The sequence below is a fragment of the Littorina saxatilis genome, linkage group LG16, assembly GCF_037325665.1.
Source record: "Littorina saxatilis isolate snail1 linkage group LG16, US_GU_Lsax_2.0, whole genome shotgun sequence".
Lineage (NCBI taxonomy): Eukaryota > Metazoa > Mollusca > Gastropoda > Littorinimorpha > Littorinidae > Littorina > Littorina saxatilis.
The window spans coordinates 32,331,923-32,359,422 of record NC_090260.1 but is presented as its reverse complement, the minus strand read 5'-3'; the positions used below and the strand labels follow the sequence as shown (position 1 = coordinate 32,359,422).

Below are 27,500 nucleotides of genomic sequence, written 5' to 3'. Positions count from 1 at the left end.
TTCAACTCTTAACCCACCAGGCGGCAGCGACCGGGATTCGAACTCACGACCTCTCTATTAGGAGGCCGACGTCTTACCACCACGCCACTGCGCCCGTCGTATGATTTCAATTGTGTCCATGGTAATATACACAATAATGAAAAGAAAAAAGCGATAAGCCACAAGCATGTGATACGTTTCTCAATCTGTTTATGCTGGAAGGTCAAAAAGAGAATAACTAAAAAGATTATTGTTCTGCTCGATTCGAACTCTCCTATTTATTTCAGCGTCATGCGTTATTTTCCGATCTCCCATTTCTATTTCCCTTCAGATATCCGAACTTCTTATTCATGCTGTCAGTTGGGTTTTTGGCACATGCAGATCGCCGTTGTTCCCAAGTCTTCTGTCCCTGACCTAGTTAAACCCAACACGCGAAACCCAGCCTTGCCCAACAGACTACGAGCCTTCTCCTCTCCCCAACACGGGCCCAGAGCTTCTGAGTCGGGCTGCTGGTAGCTCTCGGGAATGCAGAAGAACGTGCCCATAGCATGCAGACGGGCAACGGCCATATTGTTTTTATTTTCAGCAACAAAACTGGAAACGAGCTGATCGATCATGGAGAATTGACCTCCTGGTTTCAAGGCTTTGAAAACCCCTTTGATGGCTTCTAGTGGATACGGAAGGTCGTGGATGACGTCGAATGCAAACATCCAATCAAATTCCTCCGTCCACTCGCCAGGCACTTTGCATACGTCCAGGAGGTGAAAGGTCATGTTGGTGAGACCTTGACCTTGTGCTCGTTGGCGGGCGAGGTGGAGGGGTTGTTCCACCACGTCTGTGACGGTGAAGTGGGACTTGGGGAACATGGCCGCCAGGTGGCGTACCATTCTGCCTATTCCGCATCCAACTTCTGCCACCTGGATGCCTTTCTCTGTGATTAGAACACTGCAAAAACTTAGTGCCTTTAACAGATGCAGCAACAGTAACATCCAGTCAGAGTCAACGGACGAAGAATCCTACGAGGTAGGAAAAACACCCCCGTCAAAGGGAAATAACCTTCTCAGTTGGTGGCAGTGACTGAGTGAGAATGGTTATTTCCCTTTGACCATTAAGATGTTCCTCTATAAGTCCTTGTATAATTTTAATCCACCAATAACTCCCTAACCGTGTGTTTGACTGGTCCCAATGTTTGTAAGGACCGTCTCAGGAATGTATAGAACCTGTTCACCAAGTTTGGTGACGATCGGTCCGTTCATTCTTGAGATCTATATGCGAACACAAACAAACAAACAAACAAACAAACACATCGAGCGAAACCTATACACACCCCTATACCGGGGGTGTAACAATGACCAAAAAAAAACTACAGACAAACAAAAAGGGTTGAAGCAACCTGGCCGTGAGGTATTACAACAACAACAACATCATCACCATCAACAACAAACAAACAAACAAACAAACAAACAAACAAACAAACAAACAAACAAACGAACGAACGAACGAACGAACGAACGAACGAACGAACGAACGAACGAACGAACGAACGAACGAACAAACAAACAAACAAACGAACAAACAAACAAACAAACAAACAAACAAACAAACAAACAAATAAACTGTGGCTAAGAAGAAAAGGAAAGTATAATTTCTATAGTTCACACCTACTGGAGGAAACACTACTGACCGAGGCTTTCTTTCAGGCCTGGAGTTTTGAAGACGGCCGCAATCATGTTGTCAAGACCCATCGAACCCCATTCATCCAGAAGGTCAAAAACGCCTGATTGGAAGCGGACACCTATGACAGTCACATGGCACAATCAGGGATGACCGTTGAAAAAAAAAATCATGTGGAAGGAGCAGGGCGGGGTGGGGGGGGGGGTTGAGGGGGGGGGGGGGGGGGAGTAGGTGCACGAAGCGAAAATGAGTCCCATCCATCTGGGTTGGAACCAGTTGCGGGGTCTGATAGTGGTTGAAATCGGAACAAATCTCATTTTCAACCAATTCGACCCCGCGGCAACATACCAGAAGTTGGGTCGCACCCAGGTTTGCTTCTCGCACATCAGAACTGGACTTTAGGGGATGCTGATTGATACACTTACATATAGTGCTACAGAAGATGTACTTGGTTTACACAAAAGTAGGCCCTAGATTAGTTAAACATCGTCATGTGTAAGGCATAAGGTATTGACAATGTGTTTTTAACATCGTTGATTAATGATAATAATAATAAATAATAAAGTGTATTTCTATTGCGCCTATCCCTTACAAAAAACAAAAATATTTGGCTCTAAGCGCATTACAATATGTGTAGGGACTTGGTACAATCAAGTCTGACAAATACAATAACACAATATACAAGATACAAGATACAAGATACAAGAAATTTTATTGTCCTCATCAATACAAGGAAATTTGGCATGTGTGTCGGTCTCTTGGGTAAAAATGGGAAAAGCAGCTTCGACATTTAAACACTGCTACTAAAAAATCCTTTAACAATGCATACTGCTTTACAATATGCATTTATGTATAAATATAGTTAAAGAACATCGAGTTAATAGGAATTAGAAAAGGTTCTTATGATAAAACTATCTAGCGAACGACGAAGAAGAAGAAGAATAAAACTATCAATGTCAATGTATAACAAGTCATTCAACGTAAATGGCCAAAGAACAACGGAGGATGACTTCACACTAACCTACTTGAATAAAATAAAAACACCACAAAACACACACACACACACACACACACACACACACACACACACTGTGCACACACACACACACACACACACACACACACACACACACACACACACACACACACACACACACACACACACACACACACACACAAACCAATAAATCGTGTAAATATCACGTTAAAAATGATTTAAGCAAACAACGAAAGCTTTTGGCTCTCTCTCTCTCTCTAAAAGCTCTCGACTCACAGCTTGGTCGGTCAATGTCAAAGCAGTCCTTGACCGCCGAGAACTGTCGGGCGCATTCAGAGATGGCGCGGCAGAAGAGTCCGGCAGTCTTCAGGGCTTGTCTGTGTCTGTCTGGCACCAGGTAGCGAGCCTCCACCCCGTCCGTTCCCCCCGTCCCTTCCTCAAGCTGGACCAGACCCGCCACTGCCAGAGCGTTCACCACCTCGCGCACATAGCTGCAACAAAGAGTGGATCATAATATACAGTGTGATGCAATGCATTTCAATAGATGGTATTCGGCAATGACTCACTCGAAATAAAAGTGTTCAACTCAGGACAATATGTGACATAGTACAAAAGACTTGCAGCTACATGTATATGGGGAGGATGCCTGCCGGTGTAGCACGAAATACTTACTCCACGAAAAATGTACTCCGAGTACACCTTTCGTACGAAAAAAGAACTCCCCAAGGTACGAAAAAATTCACTCCCTCCACGAAATTTTGACTCCCCAAAGTTTTACTTCCAGTAAAAATCTCGTACGCGAAAATGGGATGCGGGCTAAGGGATAATGCCGTTTTTGTACTGACCGTTCTTTGAGTTTTCCTTGCTGTGTCAGCTGGTGAGAGGAGAGAGAGACAGAGAGAGACAGAGAGAGACAGAGAGAGAGAGAGAGAGAGACTGAGAGAGAGAGAGAGAGAGAGAGTGAGAGGAGAGAGAGAGAGAGAGTGAGACGGAGAGGGAGCGAGAGAGTGAGAGAGAGTGAGAGAGAGAGAGAGAGAGTGAGAGGAGAGAGAGACAGAGAGAGTGAAAGTGAGAGGAGAGAGAGAGAGTGAGAGAGAGAGAGAGAGAGTGAGACGGAGAGGGAACGAGGGAACGAGAGAGTGAGAGAGAGAGAGAGTGAGAGAGAGAATGAGAGAGAGAATGAGAGAGACACAGAGAGAGTGAGTGAGAGAGTGAGAGAGAGAGAGAGTGAGCGAGAGAGAGAAAGAGAGAGCGAGAGAGAGAGAGACAGAGAGAGAGTGAGAGAGAGAGAGAGAGAGAGAGAAAGCGAGAGAGTGTGAGAGAGAGAGAGACAGATAGACAGAGACAGAGAGAGACAGAACGAGCGAGAGATAAATAGAGAGACAGAGACAGAGAGAGAGAGAGAGAGAGAGAGAGAGAGAGAGAGAGAGAGAGAGAGAGAGAGAGAGACTCATGCTCAGACTCAGAACTTTATTACAAAAGGATAAAGGTTTTAGGCAAAGCCTATTCTTCCAACCTGTCCTTTATACAATACATAAAGACAGACGCACATAAAAAAAATATAAATTCAATCATATAAAATACAGAAATACATTGTATGGAATGCAACACGATGTGCATTTAAGGAATTACATGAGGAGAACTCAAAAATTACAAAATTACATTGACATAAACTTGGCCAACAAATTATTGCAACAAATTTCAAACCCAAATTTTAATAAAGCATTAATCCCCGTGTCATTTCATTAAAACTGTATATGCCAGTTAAGACCGTTCACTTTACCAACATACTTGAGATTTGTTTGTTTGTTTGTTTGTTTGCTTAACGTGCGCCACACACAAGACAGAAGTCGCAGCACAGGCTTCATGTCTCACCCAGTCACATTATTCTGACACCGGACCAACCAGTCCTAGCACTAACCCCATAATGCCAGACGCCAGGCGGAGCAGCCACTAGATTGCCAATTTTAAAGTCTTAGGTATGACCCGGCCGGGGTTCGAACCCACAACCTCCCGATCACGGGGCGGACGCCTTACCACTAGGCCAACCGTGCCGGTATACTAGAGATACTTCGAGCGAAATTAATCAATCAATCAATCAATGACGCTTATATCGCGCATATTCCGTGGGTACAGTTCTAGGCGCTCTGCAGTGATGCCGTGTGAGATGAAATTTTATACGGCCAGTAATTGCAGCCATTTCGGCGCATATTTACCTTTCACGGCCTATTATTCCAAGTCACACGGGTATAGGTAGACAATTATTAACTGTGCCTAAGCAATTTTGCCAGGAAAGACCCTTTTGTCAATCGTGGGATCTTTAACGTGCACACCCAATGTAGTGTACACGGGGGGGGGGGGGGGGGGGGGGGAGTTCGGACACCGAAGAGAGTCTGCACACAAAGTTGACTCTGAAATAAATTTCCGCCGAACCTGGGATCGAACTCACGCTGACAGCGGCCAACTGAATACAAATCCAGCGCGCTACCAACTGAGCTATATCCCCGCCCAAATTATGGATTGTTACAGGTGTTTGTTAAAATGTTATGCAATTTTTCGAAAGAAGTTTTTAATCTCGTCATAGGATTGTTCCCTTGGGTCAAAAAAATTCATGACTTTGCATGTCTTTAGAAAAATGATTGATACACACACTGCTAAAGTTTTATGTGCGTGTAAGCACTGACGCGAATTTGCTGGGCCTGTAAACACGCTACATATTTAAGCGATGATTCTGGTGCCACAGCGATGCCCAGCCAAGCGTGACCGTAGCATGTTTTAAGAGGCACCCAGCGATAACAGCTATAAGCGCGAAACAGCGTGAACGTTCCATTTTTTTCTCATGTGTTTGCATGACTAGCAAATTAACGCCAGCGGCTTCACGCAAATGAAACTTAGACAGAATCTGTTTCAGTCATTTATCTGTGGATATACACAGTCATGAATTGTCTTGAAGACAAGTGAACAATCCTATGACAAGTTTAACAACATTTTCCGAAACATTGCGTCACTTCTGGATAAACAACCGTAACGATCCACACTTTCGCACGAAGTATCTCTAGTATGTTGGTAAAATATTCCGAAAGTTTCAAAGAAATCCACCAAGTCATTGCGAAAATGTAGCGCTTTTTGACATGATACCCATAAAAATTGACGTAAAACGTTCTGTTTTTGACCGCTCTTGCGATCGACACCTGCATCAGTAGGAATAGCATAACACGCGAAATACGCAAGGTAGCAAAACAAAACAATCTGTTCAGGGTAGATAATTGGTTTGACTTTCTTCTCGTATGTCAAAGTTGCAAAGATTTGCCTATTGTGATTTCTTGTCAATTGTTTATTCGGCTTTTCTGTTTTTGTCTGGTCGATTTTGAGGGTACCCTTACTTGAGCTGCGGTCACGTGATCCCTGTAAAAGAAATATTTAATCCAAAAGGTGATCCTGAAGGTTAAAGGACCAGACCACGCTGTTTTAAAGGTTATTAGAACCACTAACCGATGACTGAAGGTTAGAGAAATGCACCTAAAGATTCCAAAAATGTAAAGAAATTCACCGATTCGTAGCTTAATCATTGTGATTTAATTAAAAACGTTCCGCCAAATTCGTCTGCTAAACGAGACTTCGAAATGGCCGCCAGTAGACGAGAACCGGCTGTGACGTCACTTTGTGTTTGGAAACCGAAAGTTACAGCTTACGCTCAAGTGGGCGTTTGCCTAAATCGAGCATCAACAGCACGCCGAAGGAATGCGCACGGCTGCTGATAGCTATGAAGTATAGAAAAAAGGTTCAGGCATCAGTTGTCACCTTTTTCCGATGGGCTTACAACTTCTGCAGCAAGACTGATTAACTGGAAACGGCCAACACGATGTGCTGTGTTTCGCGACACTTTCTTCCAATGCGAACGCAGTTAAGCCGGCAAGAAAACCTGGCACACACAAAACAGCTGTTGCCTAACGCAGTTCCAGTTCCGACAATTGTTGACCACTCACAGGAGGTCAGAAACCGGATACCAATCAGTGTCATCAGAACGATCTGCTTTCACTAAACGCAGACGAAAGGAAGTGAGTACATGTATACTGAATGTGTTCTGTAAGGGATAGGGGTTCAGTGTCACTGGGCGTTTTTGTCAGACTGACAGTATTTGTAGTGGAATGGCATCTGTTCCTAATTTTAAGCACATGTGTTAAGATTACAGATTAAAACATATATCTGTTACTACATGCCCGTCCCCATGCACCCACCTTAAAGTTCCCTCTCTCTCTCCCTCTTTTACACTCACCTGGGTAATCGATGAGTCTCAGGTTTAATCAGTGTCCGTCCATATACACATAGACATTCACACAAACACACACACGTTGTTATAGTTGTTATCTTTTAATTCAGTGTTGTATTAAATGGATAAAGAAATCGTTAATACAGCAAGCTTGCATGAATAATTTGCTGTTGTCCTTTTTTTCAGATCAGGTTCTGTAATACAGTAATTATAATTAATACAAGTACAAATTCATGTTTGCAGTCATACTCATAGTGTGTGAGTGTGTGTGTGTGTGTGTGTGTGTGTGTGTGTGTGTGTGTGTGTGTGTGTGTGTGTGTGTGTGTGTGTGTGTGTGTGAAAAGCACTTTGATACTTAAAACATCTGTGGTATTTGATTTTATTACAAAACTGCAGTCAGAATATTAAGCAGACCTATTCCAACAATACATTTTGATCAGCAGTAAATGTAATGTCAAATTATGAACAACAATCATGTGAGCAGATATATCTAACAGAAACAAATAGTCTAGCAAAATAATACAACCAAACTGTACATGTATGGACATCATCATCCACATAAAAAAAATTGATTGTAGGAAGAGCACTCTGTGTTATTACCACTGCTTCAGTCAAACTGCCAGTTCAACTTTATCTCTGTGGGTTGTTTTTTTCTCTCAGAGTAACATGGGAAAAAAACCTTTAAAAAACTTGCATGCTACAGAGCTGGATTGTTTCTAGTGATCATGCAGCATGATTTATCCGCATAGAAAACTACTGAAACACCTAAACAGAAATAACAATGTCTACAGAAAAAATCCACTGTTTGATTGCTGTCTGTAGTACTCCTCTTGCTAACAGTGGCATTAAAATAATTAAAACAGCTATGCTCTCTTGGGGGGGGGGGGGGGGGGAAGTACGCAGTACTTTTTGTGTCTACATAGGCAAAACAAAACTATGCAATGTTTCAGATTTCCTGACCCACCCTATGTTTTTCCTCCTTATCCTGGACTATTTTGGACTCTTACAAAAATGTACTTCAAAAATGACAAATCTTAATTTTGCAGGCTTACAAGGAAATTGACTCTTCTCTTACAACCAGAATACACCATGATTTCAAGCAAATAAAAAACTACATGCACCTGAGAAAAAAACCACCTTAATTCAAGAAGTTAGACCTCCTAACCCCAGCTTTTCAATTCAATTCAATACGTTGTTGATGTTGATTATGGAGCTTAACGTCCTCCCAGGTAACTAGGGACCTATATTGGGACATGATTTTTTATACAATGTTAAAAGTGTAGGGTGTAATGGGGGGGAGGGGGACTGGAGGGTGACGGGGTGTAGTCGCTAATAAATTTAAAGGTGCGTTTATTATCTAATATACCAGACATTTTGTTTTGGCTGGTGTACAGAATAACATCACATAAAATCGCACTCGCAAAACATACAAAACACATAAAATGTACACATCAGTACACACATAACCCAAACCACGCATATCCATACCAGCACCATCACACACATATCCACATACATACTCTAGTTTGTACATTATAAAAATAAATACATTATGATTAATATCATTACTAGTCAACTTAAATTCAGGCTCAAAATAGGTCTTAAAATGGATGTTATTTAGTGTAATGAAGAGATTATAAAAACCAAAAAAAGCTATGAGAAAGAAAGTATGAAAGAATTATGCCCATTCTCCAGTGAAAGTTCTGCTGATTGTGGTAACTTTTTTTTCTGTCTAAAACAGGCATCAGGTTAACTGAAGGAGCTGTTTGAGGGGGTGGTGATCCTAACACTGGTCTATGGCAACACTGGCCTATGGCAGCTACAACAAAGCTCTGCATACACAGCAAGACTACAATGCAACAGTGCCCAGACTTTGACTGCTACAGCTAGACCAGTTGACAAAGCTCAAGTTGTCACCAAGCAGGACGCCCCAACTGGTGACCAACTATATAGACTGAGGCTGCCTATCTCCAAATCTGCCAAAGCAAGAATTGTTATGCAAGCTCCACATTTCTGTTTGCAGTTTAAGCCGACCTTAAGTATGCAATGGTTATGCACATCCCCCCCCCCCCACACACACACACACCCCGCAGTTGAGAGTTGTAATGTACCTTTTATTTATCTATATATATATACGACTTGTGTCTGTGTGTCTGTGTGTCTGTGTATCTGTGTATTTGTGTATTTGTGTATTCGCCATGCACGGCCAAAGTTCTCGATGGATCTGCTTCAAATTTGGTGGGCTTATTCAGAGAGACCCCGGACACAACCTCATCGATGAGATATTTCAACACGTGCTCTCAGCGCGCAGCGCTGAACCGATTTTGGTTCCACCTCAGCTATTTTGGTTCCACCTCAGCTACCCGGGCCCCCATACCGACACACCATAGCCGCTACACCACATCACAACGCCAAAGTTCTCGGTGGATCTTTTTCAAATTTGGACACCGTATTCAGCTACACCCCGGACACAATATCATCGATGAGATATTTCAACACGTGCTCTCAGCGCGCAGCGCTGAATTGATTTTGGTTTTTGTGTTCATTTCACCATTATAAGTAACTCTTCCTTATCTTCTCCAGTGTTTGGCGTTTATCTCCCTTCCTTCGTGTGGCTTTCCCGTTTGTAAGTTACTATTACTATTTTTAGAATGTCACTGCGCTGTCCACTGCGCTGTCCACAACGCTTCCCTTGCACCCGTAAGTTGTTCTTACTGTCAAAGTGAAAAGGTCGAATCAATTTATAGCCACGCGAAAAATACACTCTCACCTATCTCTATATATTTATAGATACAGATATGCATATATATATACGGCTTCTCTGTGTGTGTGTGTGTTTGTGTGTGTGTGTGGGCAAAAACCTGTGTATTGTAGAGTTCTGTTTGTGATGTGGTCTAGCGGCTTTTGTCTGTCTGTATGTTCTGGCATGTGAGAAGCCACAGCAGATAATATAGGGCTAAGAAATAAGCTCTAAAATTCTCAATCCCGTTTGACAGGACTTCGCCTTCAAAGGTGATTGTGGTGAACCGCCACGCTGTCTGTCTCTGTCTCGCGCCGTCCACCCCAAATTCCCGTTTCTGAGTAACTATTTTTAGAATGTCACTGCGCTGTCCAGAACGCTTCCCTTGCACCCGTAAGTTGTTATTACTGTCAAAGTGAAAAGGTCGAATCAATTTATAGCCACGCAAAAAATACACTCTCACCTATCTCTATATATTTATAGATATAGATATACATATATATATATACGGCTTCTCTGTGTGTGTGTTTGTGTGTGTGTGTGTGGGCAAAAACCTGTGGATTGTAGAGTTCTGTTTGTGATGTGGTCTAGCGGCTTTTGTCTGTCTGTATGTTCTGGCATTTGAGAAGCCACAACAGATAATATAGGGCTAAGAAATAAGCTCTAAAATTCTCAATCCCGTTTGACAGGACTTCGCCTGCAGAGGTGATTGTGATGAACCGCCACGCTGTCTGTCTCTGTCTCGCGATTCACCCCGGCGAAGCCGGGTATTCCTCTAGTCTTACATATATTTGAAGCCTGTGTAGCTCTGTGACAGAAAGAGGTCTCTGATGGCAGTGACCAGACAGGCAGGAAGAACTTTCCTGTTCTTTCGGAAAGTCAGTGAGTGTGCAACTTGTCGGTATGTTCTGAACACATCAAAACATGTTCTTTAATTTAAGCTACATAATATCATGTGGATGCACTGATTGGGTGTAAATAATAACAGCAATTGGTACAGTCAATTCACTAAATGTGCAACAGAACCCTAATCATCAGACATTTTACAACAGCAAACTTCAACAGTCCTTTTACTTTCCTGAATGTCATTATTATTTATTAAAACATGCATCTAGAGCAACATACATATAAATCTTCTTTTATTAAAGTTCATCTGAAATTCAGGCTGCTTTCCCATGCAAAGTACAAATGCAAGTGTCCATAAACCAGGGTTTAATACATGTAGTATGTGAGTGAGTTCTGATGAAAAAGTGATTGTGTTGTAATATTGGTTATTACTGAGTGTTGATGTTACAATGATTACATTATAAAAATAACAACAGAACAATGTGAAGAGCAAACTTCTTCTGTGGGCATGCAAGTGAGTTAATCTTGTGTGTGTGTGAAACTATATGTGCCTGAGTGTTACAAATTTAAATGACAACAGTTTTCTTGATAGCCTTTAAAAACAACAACAAATACATACATTTAACAATCAAACAAATATAGGCACCTCAAAAAAAGTTGTATGTACACCTTCGTGGCTGGTGATGCATTCTTGCTCCCCTGCAAGTTTTCATTCTACAATGTACCTCAGGCTAGCTTCCTCTCTCTCTCAAATCTGCCCCTCCCACACAATACAACAGGTACAGTGGCCACTCTGACACCAGTCTCTGAAATAATCAAGAACAGTTAAAACTGCGATGAGCTGTTGTTCTTTTACTCGTGCATGCAATGCATGAACACTTAAACAATATCCCACTTATTCGCGAGTGCGTTGACAAGGCGAGAGTGAAAAAAATAGCACAGACTCGAAAGCAGACGATAAGTTCAGCACAGAGAGCGGGCGTGTTTACCTTTGATCGCTGAGACAAACAGAGTCGCAATTTTCATCGTCACTGTCTTTTCACTACTGCTGGAAGTGGCCTCCGCTCCTCATCTTTCATGCTTGATTCGAGGAGAGAAACTGGTAGTTCGAACATGTACGGTTCAATTTCGTCTGCAGTTACGCTTGTTGCCATGTTGGTAAACAACCATCTTCACACAGTGTGACGTCACGGATAATTTATTCATAAGCCAGTCTCGCGAAGATCACGCGGCACAATGGCGGGTCGTTTTGGAGAAGAAATCCGTCGCTTCGGTCACGAAATTCGTCGGATTACGGCCTTAGAAGATTCCGAAGTAAACCAAACATTGTTGAAGACGGTAAGAAAGTGGTTTTCTAACTAACTGCAAACATCGGGAAGTGTTCGGTCGCGCAGGAACACGATTCGAAGCGTTTTTGACGCTAAAACAGCATGGTCTGGACCTTTAAGTGAACGGTCTTAACTGGCATATACAGTTTTAATTAAATGACACAGGAATGAATGCTTTAATTTGGGTTTGAAATTTGTTGCAATGATTTTTGGGCCAACTTTAGTTATACCTTTCATTTGGGAATACAGTTGCTCAGAGAGAGAGAGAGAGAGAGAGAGAGAGAGAGAGAGAGAGAGAGAGAGAGAGAGAGAGAGAGAGAGAGAGAGAGAGAGAGAGAGAGATCAAATCAAATCAAATCAAATTTTATTTTCCGAGGGTTGTGGCTCAGAGAGAGAGAGAGAGAGAGAGAGAGAGAGAGAGAGAGAGAGAGAGAGAGAGAGAGAGAGAGAGGCACGGTGAAGATGTTGAACTGACCGTTCTTTGAGTTGTCCTTGCTGTGCCAGCTGGTGCGAGGAGAGAGGCCCCTGGGCCTGGCACAGGATGGGAGTGATGCCTGTCTCGTGGGCCATGGCCAGGGCCAGAGACACACTGCCCCACATGTACACGTCACGTGTCACATCCTCGTACGTTGCCATATCTGTGCTGGCGATCCTCTTTACTGAAGCTTTTTTTTTTTTTTTAGCGTATCATCAACTCACGTCCCTAAAAGGAAAATTTCCTGTGAGGACGTCAAGGACCCCCTAGATTCAGATTTACTGAAGCGGAATCTCACCAGCTGTTTTACTCAGCTTCCATCGACAACAGCAACATTGATCAATGAATATATTCAACATCAACAAACAAAACAACAAATACAGATATGTTCTCCTCTTGTTTGCTTCGAATTCCTTGCTTATTTATTTATTTGCTGGCTGCCAGCTTCCCCCCCCCCCCCCCCCCCCCCTCCCCCCCCCCCCCCCCCCCCCCCCCTCCCCACCCGCCCTTACACGCACACACTCAGTCTCGATTTCGTTTTTCCTTCCCTCGTTTAACTTTTGTAAAAAGTAAATAATGTCGTGTGCCTGTGGCCAGAGTGCAACCATGCAGTCTGTTGAGTGTCTGCTGCATGTCTCTACATACGATTAAGGCGATGTGGGGCACTAAAATTAAACTTGGAGAATACCGTCATGGAATAACCTAGTTTTCTTGGTAGTTAATAAAGTGACTTATGACAATGAATGAAAAATGTGTAAATATTAATGGACACAGATCGCCGTTGCTATGGAAACAGTTGCCATATTGGATTTCCAGGAAACGGTTTTACAGCGGCATAATACATCAGAAATGCATGATATTTGGCATAAATATACACATGACTTTTATCAACAATTATAATGAACGATATTTTTACTAAAGACTATAGTTGAATTTATATTAATTTTTGTAATAAGGATTAATGAATTTCTAACCGCATATTCATTAATCCTTATTTCAAAAGTTAATATAAATTCAACTGTAGTATTTTCTCAAGAAATTGTTCTATATGATTTTAGATAAAAGTCATGTGTATCTTTGTGCCAAATATTAAACATTGCTGTAAAACCAATCCAATATGGCGCTGTTTAAGCCAGTTTCCATAGCAACGGCAGTCTATGTCCTGTGGTAGTCACATATTTTTCATTTCTTTTCATAAGTCACTTCTATAACTACCCAAAAAACTAAGTTCTTCCATGTATTCTTCAAGTTTAATTTTGGTGATTTTAGAGTCTCACATCGCCTTACCAACAATGGCGAAAAACACCGGGTGATCCTTTCCGCCAAAGATAATCATGTTTATCTCGCTCAATTCAAACAAATGAAGATACGAGTTTTCTTATCAAGAACTTTTCTTCACTTTAGAAAGCAGTTGGGTTTTTTTTATCACCACACGGCCGGCAAACCTATAAGGAGCGTATTATTGTTTTAGATCCAAAACCTCAACAATTGAGATACGAGGTTTGTGAATTCCTTCGACGATATATTATTCAGGAGCATTTCATGTTACGACACTCAATATTTATGCCTGTTGCATGAAAAGAGGGCCCTAAAGGGGGGGTATCATCACGATCACGGGAAGGGAAATTTTAGCTTTCACGATCACAGTCTCCTTGATTTTTGTTTTCACGATCACAAACACCTTGACGAATAGAGGATCATAGAGGGATACAGCTGTGAAAAATGTACGTTGAAAATAAAAATACTTTGCAATAATGCCCATCACGATCACGAAAACAAATGACGATCACGATCACAAGACTTGATTTTTTTTGTCATCACGGATCACGGGCAAAGTCCCATCACGATCACAGAAATGGAAATTTCGGCAATCACGGTCACAGAAAGGTCAAAAAACGCCAATCACGATCACGATTTTAAACCCTTTGGGGCCCTCTGAAAAGTGTGTCTGTTATGACCCACAGAAACTGAAAAGACAATTCGCAAAACTACAGTTTACCTTCTCTGCAGTTGGAGTTGCTGGCTGTGTCTCGCGATCCTCGTCCCTTGTGTCGGTTAATTAAATTAGATGTCAAGGTCGCTTGACGCAGGCGTTGGAAGTAAGACAAATGTCGCTGAATTAAACCATTTAAGCCCACTGTCCCTTTTTAGGACGCTGAATGAAATTCACTTCTGACATAAACATTGAGGTAAAAGTTTAGATTTCTATGGAGGAGCAATGTTGCTAATGTTGGGGTGTCAGTGCATACAGTTAACCGCCTCCTTCCGGGTCCAGAACTGTTTTGCTTTAAAACTGTTTATATATCATTAAGAAGAGAAATGTTAATTATACCATAATGCCCGTCGCGATATAACCTTCGTGGTTGAAAACGACGTTAAACACCAAATAAACAAATACCATAATGCAAAAAACTTTTTTCTTAGTTTTGTCCAAAATAAATTACTGTTGATTTTGAATGCGCTGAACGACGGGCGCGGTGGCGTGGTGGTAAGACAACGGCCTCCTTCTTCTTCTGCGTTCGTGGGCTGTAACTCCCACGTACACTCGTGTTTTTGCACCGTGTGTGTGTGTGTGTGTGTGTGTGTGTGTGTGTGTGTGTGTGTGTGTGTGTGTGTGTGTGTGTGTGTGTGTTTCGGAATTGGGCCATATACACTGAACAAGGAACAGTACTTGAATCTAATTTGTCGGCCTGAAACTTACAGAAGGCAACACTGAAAATCTGGGATCAGTCATCACGGAGACCAGCAAATCTTGGCTGACTGAAACCACTAGACCGAGACGGAAGGAGCTGGTTTTGGCGAAATATAAAAACATACGATATCGTGCGTGTCTGTATTCATGTTACAGGGGCTTTGCAAAAACGGAGTTTTTCCCCTTGATTATGTTTTTCCTATTTCTCAAAGGTATGCTGTTTTTGAGTTTTAATTAGTACATTCTTCATAAGAGATGGTTTGGAATTGTTTTCTTCGTACACGTTTTTGTACTCCATAGCCTCGGTTTATGCCAGCCCAGATTTGAAAGAAATCCATTGTGTTCAGTTGATTTTCTAAGGCCGACAGGTGAACAAAATGGTTTTTTTTTATATCGCTTAACACCACTTGTTGTTTTGTCAGGTGATTCAAAGACGATGCGACGGTTCCGTGGAATTCAATCGGAACTGGTTCCAGTATGTGGATGGCTTTGGTCCGGTCACTGGAGAGTTCTGGATTGGTGAGGCTGTGTTATATGTATATGTACGTACAGGGCCGGACCCTTGGGGGGGGGGGGGTCCTGTTGCCCGGACACCCCCCTCCCCCCACTGTCTGACCATGTACCTCCCCCAAGGGTAAAAACATGTATATATGTTTTAGTATACTCCCAGAATGCGCCAGATTGCATATATCTTAATCTAGATTTCAAAAAAATGTCAGACGAAGAGTCGATAAGAAACAAATGAATAAACAACCATAATTATGTACAATGAATATGTATATTGATGTGTGTATGTATGTTAGCTTTTGTTTAACGTTCTACCTGTTTTTTCATCGGGAGAGAGAGAGCGAGAGGGGGAGACAGGGAGAGACAGAGAAAGACAGAGAGAGAGAGAGAGAGAGAGAGAGAGAGAGAGAGAGAGAGAGAGAGAGAGACAGAGAGAGAGAGAGAGACAGAGACAGAGAGAGAGAGAGAGAGAGAGAGAGAGAGATAGAGAGGGGGGGAGGAGAGACAGAACGAACGAAGGAAGGAATGGTTTACTGCCGAGGCCGTCGGCCCATTGCAAGAGGGAACAGTGGGTAGGGGAAATAAACAAAAAACTCGGAAAAAAACACAAGAGTTAGAAAATTCCGACTGTTGGAATAATGCGTCACGGATTGCGAATCGCTGTCAGTGTCTTTTCTTAAATTGTTCTTTTCACTGGATCATTCACGCGACCGAAAATCAGTTCATCAACCAAGCGGAGCCCTGATTGCAGCAGCGATGATTTGTGAGATCTTGCGTCAGCCTTTCCCTGATGTTGAGAGAGAGAGAGAGAGAGAGAGAGAGAGAGAGAGAGAGAGAGAGAGAGAGAGAGAGAGAGAGAGAGAGTGAGAGAGACAGACAGAGAGAGAGAGAGAAAGAGAGACAGAGAGAGAGAGAGAGAGAGAGAGAGAGAGAGAGAGAGAGAGAGAGAGAGAGAGAGAGAGAGAGAGAGAGAGAGACTCATACTCAGACTCAGACTCAGAACTTTATTACAAAAGGATAAAGGTTTTAGGCAAAGCCTATTCTTCCAACCTGTCCTTTATACAACACATAAAGACAGACGGACATAAAAAATAAAAATTCAATAATATAAAATACAGAAATATATTGTATGGAATGCAACACAATGTGCATTTAAACAATTACATAAGAGAGAGAGAGAGAGAGAGAGAGAGAGAGAGAGAGAGAGAGAGAGAGAGAGAGAGAGAGAGAGAGAGAGAGAGAGAGAGAGAGAGAGAGAAAGCGGGCTTACGGGTTTGGGAGGCTGTTTGTTATGATCCTCGGCACGTTCTCCAATTAAGTGACGCTCGTATTCCATGTAAAATCCTTTACAGAGCCGGGATGATGAATACAATCGTTGACACGTAAAGCATAACCCTGTACTTCTATCTAATGTAAACTTCTCTTCTCCTCCAATCAATGCAGGCCTCGACATCTTGCATCATATGACGTCAGAGAGGTCCTTCCAGCTGCGCGTTGAGATGGCGGACTTTCGCAACAACTCGGGCTTCGCGGAGTACCAGACGTTCTCTGTGGGCCACTGGACCACTGGCTACATGCTGCACGTGTCAGGGTACAATGGCACTGCTGGTGAGAAACAAAGACAGGGAGAAAAGAAGGAAAGAAGGAAAGAAAGAAACACGCAAACAAACATACATACAAACAAACAAACAAACCGAAAATTAAATTAAACAAACAAATAAACAGAGAGAGATAGACGGACAGCCTGAGGCAGACAGACAGACAGAAAGACAGAGAAAGAGAGAGAGAGGGGGGAGAGAGAGAGTGAGTGAGTGAGAGAGAGAGTGATATGTAAACTACAACGAAGATATTGCTGGACAGTAATACAAAGAAAAATACAGACAGGCAGACAGACCGACAAAGAAAGAAAGAGAGAGAGAGAGAGAGAGAGAGAGAGAACTCAGAACTCAGAACTCAGAATTTTTATTGTAAACCACACTGTTGTGTTTGTACAAGGGGGGAGTAGAGTTTCCATTTCAATGTATACTCTCTCAGAGACAAGTAAGAACAAGTGCATATACAGTGCTAAGGGTTGAAACATATCGATCGGAAATCATTTACACACATTCATTTTAGCCTAGCAGTTGCTGTCGATGCCTGAATGCATAAAATGTATACCGGGAGAGTGCCCACAACCTACTTTTGTTTTGTGTTAGTAGTATCTGCATTGACGAGTTTTCGAGTTGACCAATTTCAAAGACATTTTCCAAGTAAGTTTCTCTTATATCCGAGTATACTGGGCACTTAAAAAGAAAGTGGTGCTCGTTTTCGTGAGGGTATCTGCAAAGTGGGCAAACATGGGAACCGTTTGCAGAGTATCTCTGTTTATTGCACATCAAGGGTGAAACCCCAAGTCTGAATTTTGTGAACACTTTTTGAATATATGGATTGTCTATTTGGTCAAGGTACCTTTCTCTTCCAAAATCAGGTTTAAACAATTTGTATGTGTCATACCTCTCACTGTCTTCCAGCTTACTATGCCAGTTCTGGATAAAGCAGTCTTTTAGGCGTTGTTGAAAAGCCTTGATAAAGTGTTTTTCGTTGCCGACATAGCCGTACGTCCACACATGTCCAAACCCATTTTCACATAGGAGGTTCCTGACCCTAGCGGACCAATTGTCTGTCCCTCTGTCTGCCATGTTCCTCATCATCACATGGGCCAGAGAGAGAGAGAGAGAGAGAGAGAGAGAGAGAGAGAGAGAGAGAGAGAGAGAGAGAGAAAGAGAGAGAGAGAGAGAAAGAAAGAGGGAGATAGATAGGGAAGGAGAGGGAGAGAGAAAGAGAGAAAGAGAGAAAGAGAGAGAGACTGAGACAGACAGACAGACAGACAGACAGAAAGAAAGACAGATGGAGAGTGAAAGAGAGACATAGACAGAGAAAGAAAGAAAGAAAGAAAGAAAAAAAGAGATGTAGGGAGGGAGAGAGAGACACCGACAGACTGACAAAGATTAAGAGAGCGAGACAGACAGAGACAGACCGAGACAGACAGAGAATACTGGTTATAGGCCACACGCGTTTTGATACAATGGAATCACTGACCAGTAAGAAAAGTATGCCCACTGAGTAAAGAGCATATTCAACGCTGTTGAGTTTTGGTTTATTTATTCATTTATATGGGAGATTTATATAGCGCTTGACGTTCTCTAAGCGCTTTACATATTAATTTCTGCCGTGTGAGATGGAATTTTTTACACAATATATCACGCATTCACATCGGCCAGTAAATCTCAAGCCATTACGGTGAATATTTACTTTTCACGGCCTATTATTCCAAGTCACACGGGTATTTGGTGGACATTTTTTGTATCTATGCCTATACAATTTTGCCAGGAAAGACCCTTTTGTCAATCATGGGATCTTTAACGTGCACACCCCAATGTAGTGTACACGAAGGGACCTCGACTTTTCGTCTCATCCGAAAGACTAGCACTTGAACCCACCACCTGGGCTAGGAAAGGGGGAAGCAAATTGCTTACGCCCCGACCCAGGGTCGAACTCGCAACCTCTCGCTTCCGAGGCAAGTGCACTTACCACTGGGCCACCCTTTCCCTAGGTTTGGACCTAAATGAAAGGGAAACGTAAGATCAATTTCGAGTTCGGGCCCTGGTTTTTTTTAATTTTTGTTTCAAGATAATTACTCTAAATGAAATCGTGTTCAAACCAAACTAAAGAGCTTAAAACGGATCGTCAATTACACGGTGAAAATGATATCCTTGACCGATGCATCTCCTTCTTACTTTTAAGGTGACTGCCTATCTCCAAAAAACAACAACCAGGCCTTCTCCACGCCCGACAGAGACAACGACATGGCGACCGCTCACTGCGCAAATATCGACAAAGCCGGATGGTGGTACGGCTACTGCACGCGAGCCAATGGGAACGCACCTTACAAGTTTCACGACGGCGAATCCAGTTATGGCGTAATCTCTTGGCCCTGTTGGTTCGGCGATCATCGATTTCTGAAAACGTTCGAAATGAAGATTCGTCCGGTTTAGAGAATGCAGCTTTTAAAATGAAGACTCACCCTGTTTGGAAAATGTAATTTGCGGAATGTATGTTTGCCCAATTCCAGAAGATGTAACTTTCGGAATGTATATTTGCCCAATTCCAGAAGATGTAACTTTCGAAATGTATATTTGCCCAATTTCAGAGGAGTCGTCCAATTGTTGACGGCGCAACTTTTGAAATAAAAGAAGTTTCGAGCATGTAACTGTATACACATATGCAGATTTGTCCAGTTAGAGGGTCTGAAAGTGCTATTGGCCTTCCTGTGGTTGATCATATGTGATTTTGATGTGTGATAATTACACTGTTTTTCCAATTATTTAAGAACACACATGTACTATATAACGCACGCACGCACGCACACACACATAAACAGGCATACGCACGCTTACACGAACACACACACACACACACACACACATGCAGTCACACACACACACACACACACACACACACACGCACACACACACGCACACACACACACGCACACACGCACACACACGCACACACACGCACACACACACACACACACACCCTCTCTCAAGCACAAACACAGAGCACATCACGGAACTGCAAGGAATATTTTGTTCGTACTAAACAATGAATCACGAGGCTTTTGATTTATAGATGTTTAATTATATATACACAATGCAGCAACATACACTTATCGAAACTAGTAACAGAGTAAAAAGAACGCACACACACTCACACACAAACTCTCACAACCTCCCCACACACACACACACACACATACACACACGCACGCACGCACGCATACAAACACACACACACACACACACATACACACACACACACACACGGGAGCGTTGTTTTTGGACTTTAAGAAAGCCTTTGACCTAGTAGATCACTCACTTCTACTAAAGAAATTAAAGTGCTATTTAAAAGACGACTCCGCATGTGCCTTTTTTGAATCGTATATTTCAAAACGGAAATAGTATGTATCCATTAACTGTAAAACTTCGTCAAACGAGTTTGTCAGGAGTGGTGTCCCTCAAGGGTCTGTATTAGGACCTATCTTGTTCTGTATTTATATAAATGATTTACACCTTCATGTGTCCGATGAAAAAGTTAGATGTGAGTTCTTCGCGGATGACTTTTCTGTTCACACCAGTCAAAAATCTTTGGAATCCGTCAACTCTTCTCTTCAAACAAGTGTGGATGAAATCACTGAGTGGTGCGTTTCTAATGCAATGATCATTCATCCGATTAAAACAAAGAGCATGGTGATAACCACGAGACAAAAACACCAATTAAGTCCTTTACAATTACAACTGTCAGTTGGTTCAACTCAAGTGCAGCAAGTTAGGGAACATAGATTATTGGGTGTTACCATTGATCAAGAGTTGAAATGGCAAACTCATTTGAGTAATATTTGCAAACTAGTATAAAAAAAATGTGTACCTGTTATCAAAATTAAGGCATTACGCAGATTCTGCAGCACTCAAAATGTTCTATTACGCCCACATAATGCCTCATATAAACTTCGCATCGACACTTTGGGATAACTGCAGTGATGTTCATTTAAAAAGACTCAATTCCCTGCATCGCCGAGCTGCAAAACTTATTCTGCATGATTTGAATAGGTCCACGGATGATAAACTAAAGCTCTTGAATTTCCTCCCCTTGAAAGATCAGTTGACGTTAAACAAGGCTGTGTTCATGTATAAAATTCTAAATGACGACTGTCCTAAATATTTGCAATCACATTTCAAACATGCCACAAAAAGATATGGGTCCCAAAAAATCATCACTCCTATACCTCGCATAGACCTCTACAAATCGAGCTTAACCTTCTCGGGAGCGTTTCTCTGGAACTCCTTCCCCCAACAGATAAGAAATGCAACTTCAGTGAAAATGTTTAAGAGACAGTCAAGTTCACACATCATTCGTAAATGAAATGTCTTGTTCGATTGTTATTTTGTTAAACATTTTGTACTAGTGTTAACGGATGTGTAGCTGATCGGAGCAACTTTATTCACAAATGAAAGGTATAACTATGTCAATGTAATTTTGTAATTTTTGAGTTCTCCTTATGTAATTCCTTAAATGCACATTGTGTTGCATTCCATACAATGTATTTCTGTATTTTATATGATTGAATTTATATATTTAATGTGCGTCTGTCTTTATGTGTTGTATAAAGGACAGGTTGGAAGAATAGGCTTTGCCTAAAACCTTTATTATTATTATTATTATTATTGTGATCATTTTTTATGCGCCTAATCTAGATATAGCCCTAGGCGCTTACATATTAATTTCTGCCGTTTGAAATGGAATTTTTATCCTTTTGTAATAAAGTTCTGAGTCTGAGTTCTGAGTCTGAGTCTCTCTCTCTCTGTGTCTCTGTGTCTCTGTGTCTCTGTGTCTCTCTCTCTCTCTCTCTCTCTCTCTCTCTCTCTCTCTCTCTCTCTCTCTCTCTCTCTCTCTCTTGTGGACATCCCAAGTAAGATTAACTTTGTATAAATATGGTTTCGGATTTGTGTGGGAAAACCAAGGTGTGCAATGCGAGAAAGCTTTTTTGAAACGTTTTAGACAGAGGTTAATAGATTGTAATTTTCAAAATTGGCATGAGCGCATTAATACCAGCGCAAGGTTTGAGGTTTACAGCGTATTTAAGTTATCTGTTTGCATGGAAACGTATTTTACTTTTGTCAAAAATAAGCATATAAGAGATGTGTTCATTAGGTTCAGAGCTGGCGTGTCCGAATTACGCTCACATAAATTGAGATACTCCCCACATACCCTACAGGACTTGTTTTGCCCATTCTGCAAAAAAGCACCTGAGGATTAAACATTTCGATCTTATTCTCTGTGTCCATTCGTGAAGAAAATTCTGCTTCGAGTGCCTACTCTGCTTCGAGCCCCAGTTCACAGATATCTGATTGACCCGATCTGTTCGATAGCAGTAACCTTTGTGTAGGCCTACCGCCTTGTCGTTTCCTTTCTTTGATGTCCAGAGCTCCATTCTATGTCTGTGTCCCTGTCCGAATGTAACTTTCTCTTCGTTTAAATTGTCCTCGACCTTTTGTGCCTCGACATTGTTAACCTCGACCTTTTGTCGCACACCCATTCTATGATTTCGGGTTAAACTTTGAAAGAGTGTTACACGAGGAAATACTTGTACATATGTGACCCTCCACCACGAAATGAGTCGCATGTCACCTCGCGCGGTTCTGCGCTAGGCTTAATATAAGTCCGGGGAGTGTCTGGTAACAGTGTGTGGGTCACCTTAGTCACAGGCTTAAAACTCAAACAGTGTTCGCTCTTTTCTAAAACGGTTTTCACCACTGGATAGAGCATAAAAAAACTCTTTATGAAAATGTAAAAATATGAAAATCATGCAAAGGTGACATGCGACTCATTCCGTGGTGGAGGGTCACATATAAGTCTAGTCAAAGACACTTATGTTTTTACACCCCCGGTATAGGGGTGTGTATAGGATTCGCTCGATGTGTTTGTTTGTTTGTTTGTTTGTGTTCGCATATAGATCTCAAGAATGAACGGACCGATCGTCACAAAACTTGGTGAACAGGTTCTATACATTCCTGAGACGGTCCTTACAAAAATTGGGACCAGTCAAACACACGGTTAGGGAGTTATTGGTGGATTAAGATTCTACAAGGACTTATAGAGGGACATATTAATGGTCAAAGGGAAATAACCTTCTCAGTTGGTGGCAGTGAGAATGGTTATTTCCCTTTGACCAACGGGGGTGTTTTTCCTACCTCGGAGGAATTTCTTGTTTTTGTGAAGCGTCAGGGCTCCCCAAAGTGTGCGTCCCTGCGTTCTATACGCACTCCAAGCCGTAAACACGTACTAGAAGTTCCTGGAGGGGGTCCCGGGACGCACTAAACCGAAGTAGAGCGGGTCCTTTGACGCACCAAATTTCTTTTAACGTGCGTCCCGTGTGTACTGTTTTCAGACTGTAAAAGTACAGAAAGTCAAGTAGAAAGTGTGTGTGTGTGTTTGTGTGTGTGTGTGTGTGTGTGTGTGTGTGTTTGTGTGTGTGTGTGTGTGTGTGTGTTTGTCTGTGTCTGTGTGTGTTTGTGTATGTGTGCTTGTGTGTGTGTGAGTGTCTTTGTCAGTGTGTGTGTTTGTCAGTGTCAGTGTGTGTATCTGTGCCATTCAACAAGGGATTGTTGGAATACCCTCCTGGAATATTCCGATGAAAACAGACACTTCATAGCATACTATGTATGATCACAATGTGTTGAGTACACCGGGGCTTTTGGGGCCTCTGGACTTTCGGGACCCCTCTAAAACTCCGCTGAGGGGTCCATGGACTCTCTAAAAATTAAGGGAGCCCTGAGTGTCCTCAGTACGGAACGAAGGAAGCGCGACGATGGTCGTTCTTTTCACTCTTCTGTACACGTCTCGAGTCACCAGATACTTTGTTGTCGGCAGAAGAGCAGCAGCAGCAGCAAAGGATCACGGGAATGATCATTGACGTCATTCCGACCCCCGTCATGAAAACGTAACCACCCCAACCGTAGCCTTGCGTCTTATATGCCCGTTGGGAGGAGTAGGTATACAAGTATATGTCGTCACCAAAAGAACAGTGCAGCAGAATCCACGTTATGCTTCCAAAAATGCCTGAAACAGTGAGATGTTGTGTTAATCATCATCATCATCATCATCATCATCATCATCATCATCATCATCATCATCATCATCGTCGTCGTCGTCGTCATTATAACAACTCGTCATTATCATCAGCATTATCGTCATTTTCGTCATTATCATCATCATCATCATCATCATCATCATCATCATCATCATCATCATCGTCGTCTTCGTCATCATCATCTTCATCTTCATCACCCTCATCATCATATGCATCGTCGTTGTCGTCGTCGTCGTCGTCATCAGCATCAAGGTCCCCCCCAAAAAAGGAAAAGAAGAATTGGCGTAAGCCGTATTGTGTTTGGTGTTGGATCTTTTTGGATCGTATTGCCTTGTCTTGTTTTGTGTTTAAGCCAAATAAAAATGCATGTTGTTTTAGGGTAACCCGACCGACCCTATTTGTTCCCGCCGACCCTAAAACTTTTTTTTTCTTTTCTAAAAAAATAACTACCATGTTTGGCTCATTTTACGAACCATACTGAGACTAAGGAAAGTAACCTCCTTTGAAATCGACTAAATTTAAGAGAAAAAAAGAAAGGAAAAAAAAGGAAAAAAGCCGACCTACCGACCCTATCTTTTTTGATCACGTTACCCTAAATCAACATATATTTTTATTTGGCCTTACATGTCTAAAGCAAGCAAAAACAAGAATTAGCACCCTTGGCTCTTGTCCGTGATATTAACAAAAATCCTTTTTTTGCAAAACAAATGCAGAATGTCACTTTTTTTGCAATGTCACATATATATACATACCAAAGGGGAACGAGTAACGTTTCTTTTTTTTGTTTGTTTGTTTGCTTAACGCCCAGCCGACCACGAAGGGCCATATCAGGGCGGTGCTGCTTTGACATATAAAGTTAACGTGCGCCACACACAAGACAGAAGTCGCAGCACAGGCTTCATGTCTCACCCAGTCACATTATTCTGACACCGGACCAACCAGTCCTAGCACTAACCCCATAATGCCAGACGCCAGGCGGAGCAGCCACTAGATTGCCAATTTTAAAGTCTTAGGTATGACCCGGCCGGGGTTCGAACTCACGATCTCCCGATCACGGGGCGGACGCCTTACCACTAGGCCAACGAGTAACGTTTCTCACCCATGCACAAGTACGTGATGACCAAGAAGAAGGGCATGACCTTCAGGTTGACCTTACAGCAGAGACAGAATACGAGGAACAGAGGAGATATCAAGATGAGGACTGCGGCAAGGAACGTCAAGGTTCCCAAGGCTTGTATTCCTCGAGTCCGATCTGAAAGGAAAAAGAATGGCAATGGTAAAATTAATGAGAACTTCAAGGCACAGTGCAGCTCAGAGCCTTCGTTTTGCGTTTTTGTTGCAGCTGAGTGCATTTACAGTTCAAAAATCCTCCTATGGTAGTAAAACAAACCCAAAACTACCCAACGACGACATCTGTGAAGCTCGACAGTTTCTTGTTCACGCGAGTGCATAAATTAACCTAAGTTATTACGTTGGTGTTTGGTCGGAGTTCGATTCAACTGAGTGATTCCGGCCTCCATTTTGTTTTACACAAACTCATGATGACGTCTGACATAGTTTGCTTCTAGTGAAGTGTCTTTTTGTGCATGATGTGGTGATCTACCTGATCTAAATTTAGATCCAAAAATAGGTCAAGACCAGCCGGGTCGAGTCCGATCTGAGAGAAAAACAGTGATAATGATAATAATGTTGAGTATTTATATAGCGCGAATCACAGAATAGATCCATCCTGAATTCAGGTCAAAATGAGTTCGGCTCATTCTCTCCCTGACCGGACGCTACAGTCCTGACGCGAATCTATCAAAACAAAAATACAGAGTCATCTGCCATATGGTTTTCGCGAGCACTGATCTAAATTTGAGATCAGTGTTCGCGAGACGAAAATGATTGCAGATTGGCCGACTTCGACAGTGATCTCCGTTCTGTTCTTCACAGTTATGATAAAGACATCGTTCTAAGGTCAAAACAAGTCGAAATTTTGGGACTGCTGCCGGAAGGAGACCGTCTCTGGTAATAATTATATGGTTTCATCACTGTCAACTGGTTACAGAAAAAACCGTCTGCTCCAGCTAGTGAACGCCAAAACCAAACGGTTGATTATCACGTGACGCTTTTGCCATATTTGGAGTTGTTTGCACAGTAAATACAGCCGCAAAAAATAGCTCGCTTGAAACTGTCTTACATATCAATTCCTTTGTAATTTAAAAATTACAAAACACCATGAAAAATCGCGAATCTGCTTATATCAATACTACATTACAAAATGCTCTAAATATGTAAAAAAAAAAAATAAATAAATAAAAAAAAAAAAATCGGTTTCCTTGCCAGACACGGAAACTCAAGGCATCCTGTCAGGGAGAGAATGAGCCGAACTCATTTTGACCTGAGTTCAGGATGAGAATAGATGTACAACAGAGAAATCAAGATAATGCAGAAATAAACGTAAAGGTCTCAAAGCCTTGAGTGCCTCGAGCCCGATCCGATCTGAAAGATAATGAAAAATTGAATGTAAACGCAAAAAATGTAAAAGTCTCGCCCCAAGAAACCACCATGTGTGTGCATATATATATCTGTTTAAAATAAATATTGACTTGACTTGACTTGTGTAGTTTTGAAGCTGTTCAATCACGCCATGTCCGACTCAGTGTCTTTTAATTTTCAACTTGGTCTTTATCATTCAGCAAATGTACTAGTTGTGTGACAATGTAGCGTCAGACATGCATGCTGTTTACATAGGTGCGTCATTGTCTTGCAGGATATCTCTTCAACCGTGTGGAGGACATTATCGTTTTTGACAAATTCAGATTTGGCATGTAGTCTATATATATATAATAATAATGGGCCTTAAAATGAGTCATATAAGCAATGGAAAAAATATGATTTATCCTTTAACCGAAGTTACCCCTTTTAGCGACCAGCACTGGATTGCAACTAGTAGGCCTAGTAAGTCTCCAACAGTCAGTGCATCCATCCATCCATCGAGCTATAGCCAACTTGCACAATACCCCGCTTGGATAGCTCTCCGGTGCGAAAGATAAGGAAGGTTCACTTCCCTGCGGGCACATGTTTTGCTCTCAAGAGTTATCGTTCCTTCCATACACTGCAATCACTGATCTAAACAACGGCTACCGACCAGCAGAATTTTCATGCGATTGTAAGTACCAAAGCTGCAAAAGTACCTCAAAGAAAGAAAAATACAATATTCAGGATACAAGAAACCGAAGCTGATAAAGTTATTGAACAGACAACGAAGTACCGGGATGGCACGTCATTTTGACGTCGAAGAGAATTCAGCCATCGCTT

At 42.1% G+C, this 27,500-nt stretch overlaps 2 protein-coding genes and 2 long non-coding RNA genes across 4 annotated transcripts in view; 1 reads left to right on the top strand and 3 right to left on the bottom strand.

The window, feature by feature from the left end:
- The window catches only part of LOC138950091 (S-adenosylmethionine-dependent methyltransferase Rv2258c-like), a 13,060-nt gene extending 563 nt beyond the window's left edge, over positions 1–12,497 (bottom strand). Inside the window, exons 1-4 of the mRNA XM_070321859.1 lie at positions 12,310–12,497; positions 2,927–3,141; positions 1,664–1,774; positions 1–910 (exon numbers count right to left, since the gene is read on the bottom strand). The exon at positions 1–910 is cut by the window's left edge and continues 563 nt beyond it. Coding sequence (XP_070177960.1) covers positions 336–910; positions 1,664–1,774; positions 2,927–3,141; positions 12,310–12,470 — 1,062 coding nt within the window. The 5' untranslated portion in view covers positions 12,471–12,497 and the 3' untranslated portion in view covers positions 1–335. The remainder of the gene's footprint in view (positions 911–1,663; positions 1,775–2,926; positions 3,142–12,309) is intronic.
- The window catches only part of LOC138951358 (microfibril-associated glycoprotein 4-like), a 27,880-nt gene extending 7,936 nt beyond the window's left edge, over positions 1–19,944 (top strand). Inside the window, exons 6-8 of the mRNA XM_070322975.1 lie at positions 15,424–15,520; positions 16,952–17,116; positions 19,292–19,944. Coding sequence (XP_070179076.1) covers positions 15,424–15,520; positions 16,952–17,116; positions 19,292–19,542 — 513 coding nt within the window. The 3' untranslated portion in view covers positions 19,543–19,944. The remainder of the gene's footprint in view (positions 1–15,423; positions 15,521–16,951; positions 17,117–19,291) is intronic.
- LOC138950847 (uncharacterized) lies at positions 10,458–11,949 on the bottom strand. Its single transcript, XR_011450829.1, has 2 exons — positions 11,496–11,949; positions 10,458–11,312 (listed from the first exon to the last, which is right to left on the bottom strand). It is a non-coding gene; the product is annotated as an uncharacterized lncRNA (long non-coding RNA).
- Positions 19,945–20,077: 133 nt separating the features above from the next.
- LOC138950846 (uncharacterized) overlaps positions 20,078–27,500 on the bottom strand; it is an 8,864-nt gene continuing 1,441 nt past the window's right edge. Inside the window, exons 2-3 of the long non-coding RNA XR_011450828.1 lie at positions 25,297–25,449; positions 20,078–24,166 (exon numbers count right to left, since the gene is read on the bottom strand). This is a non-coding gene — a long non-coding RNA (uncharacterized lncRNA). The remainder of the gene's footprint in view (positions 24,167–25,296; positions 25,450–27,500) is intronic.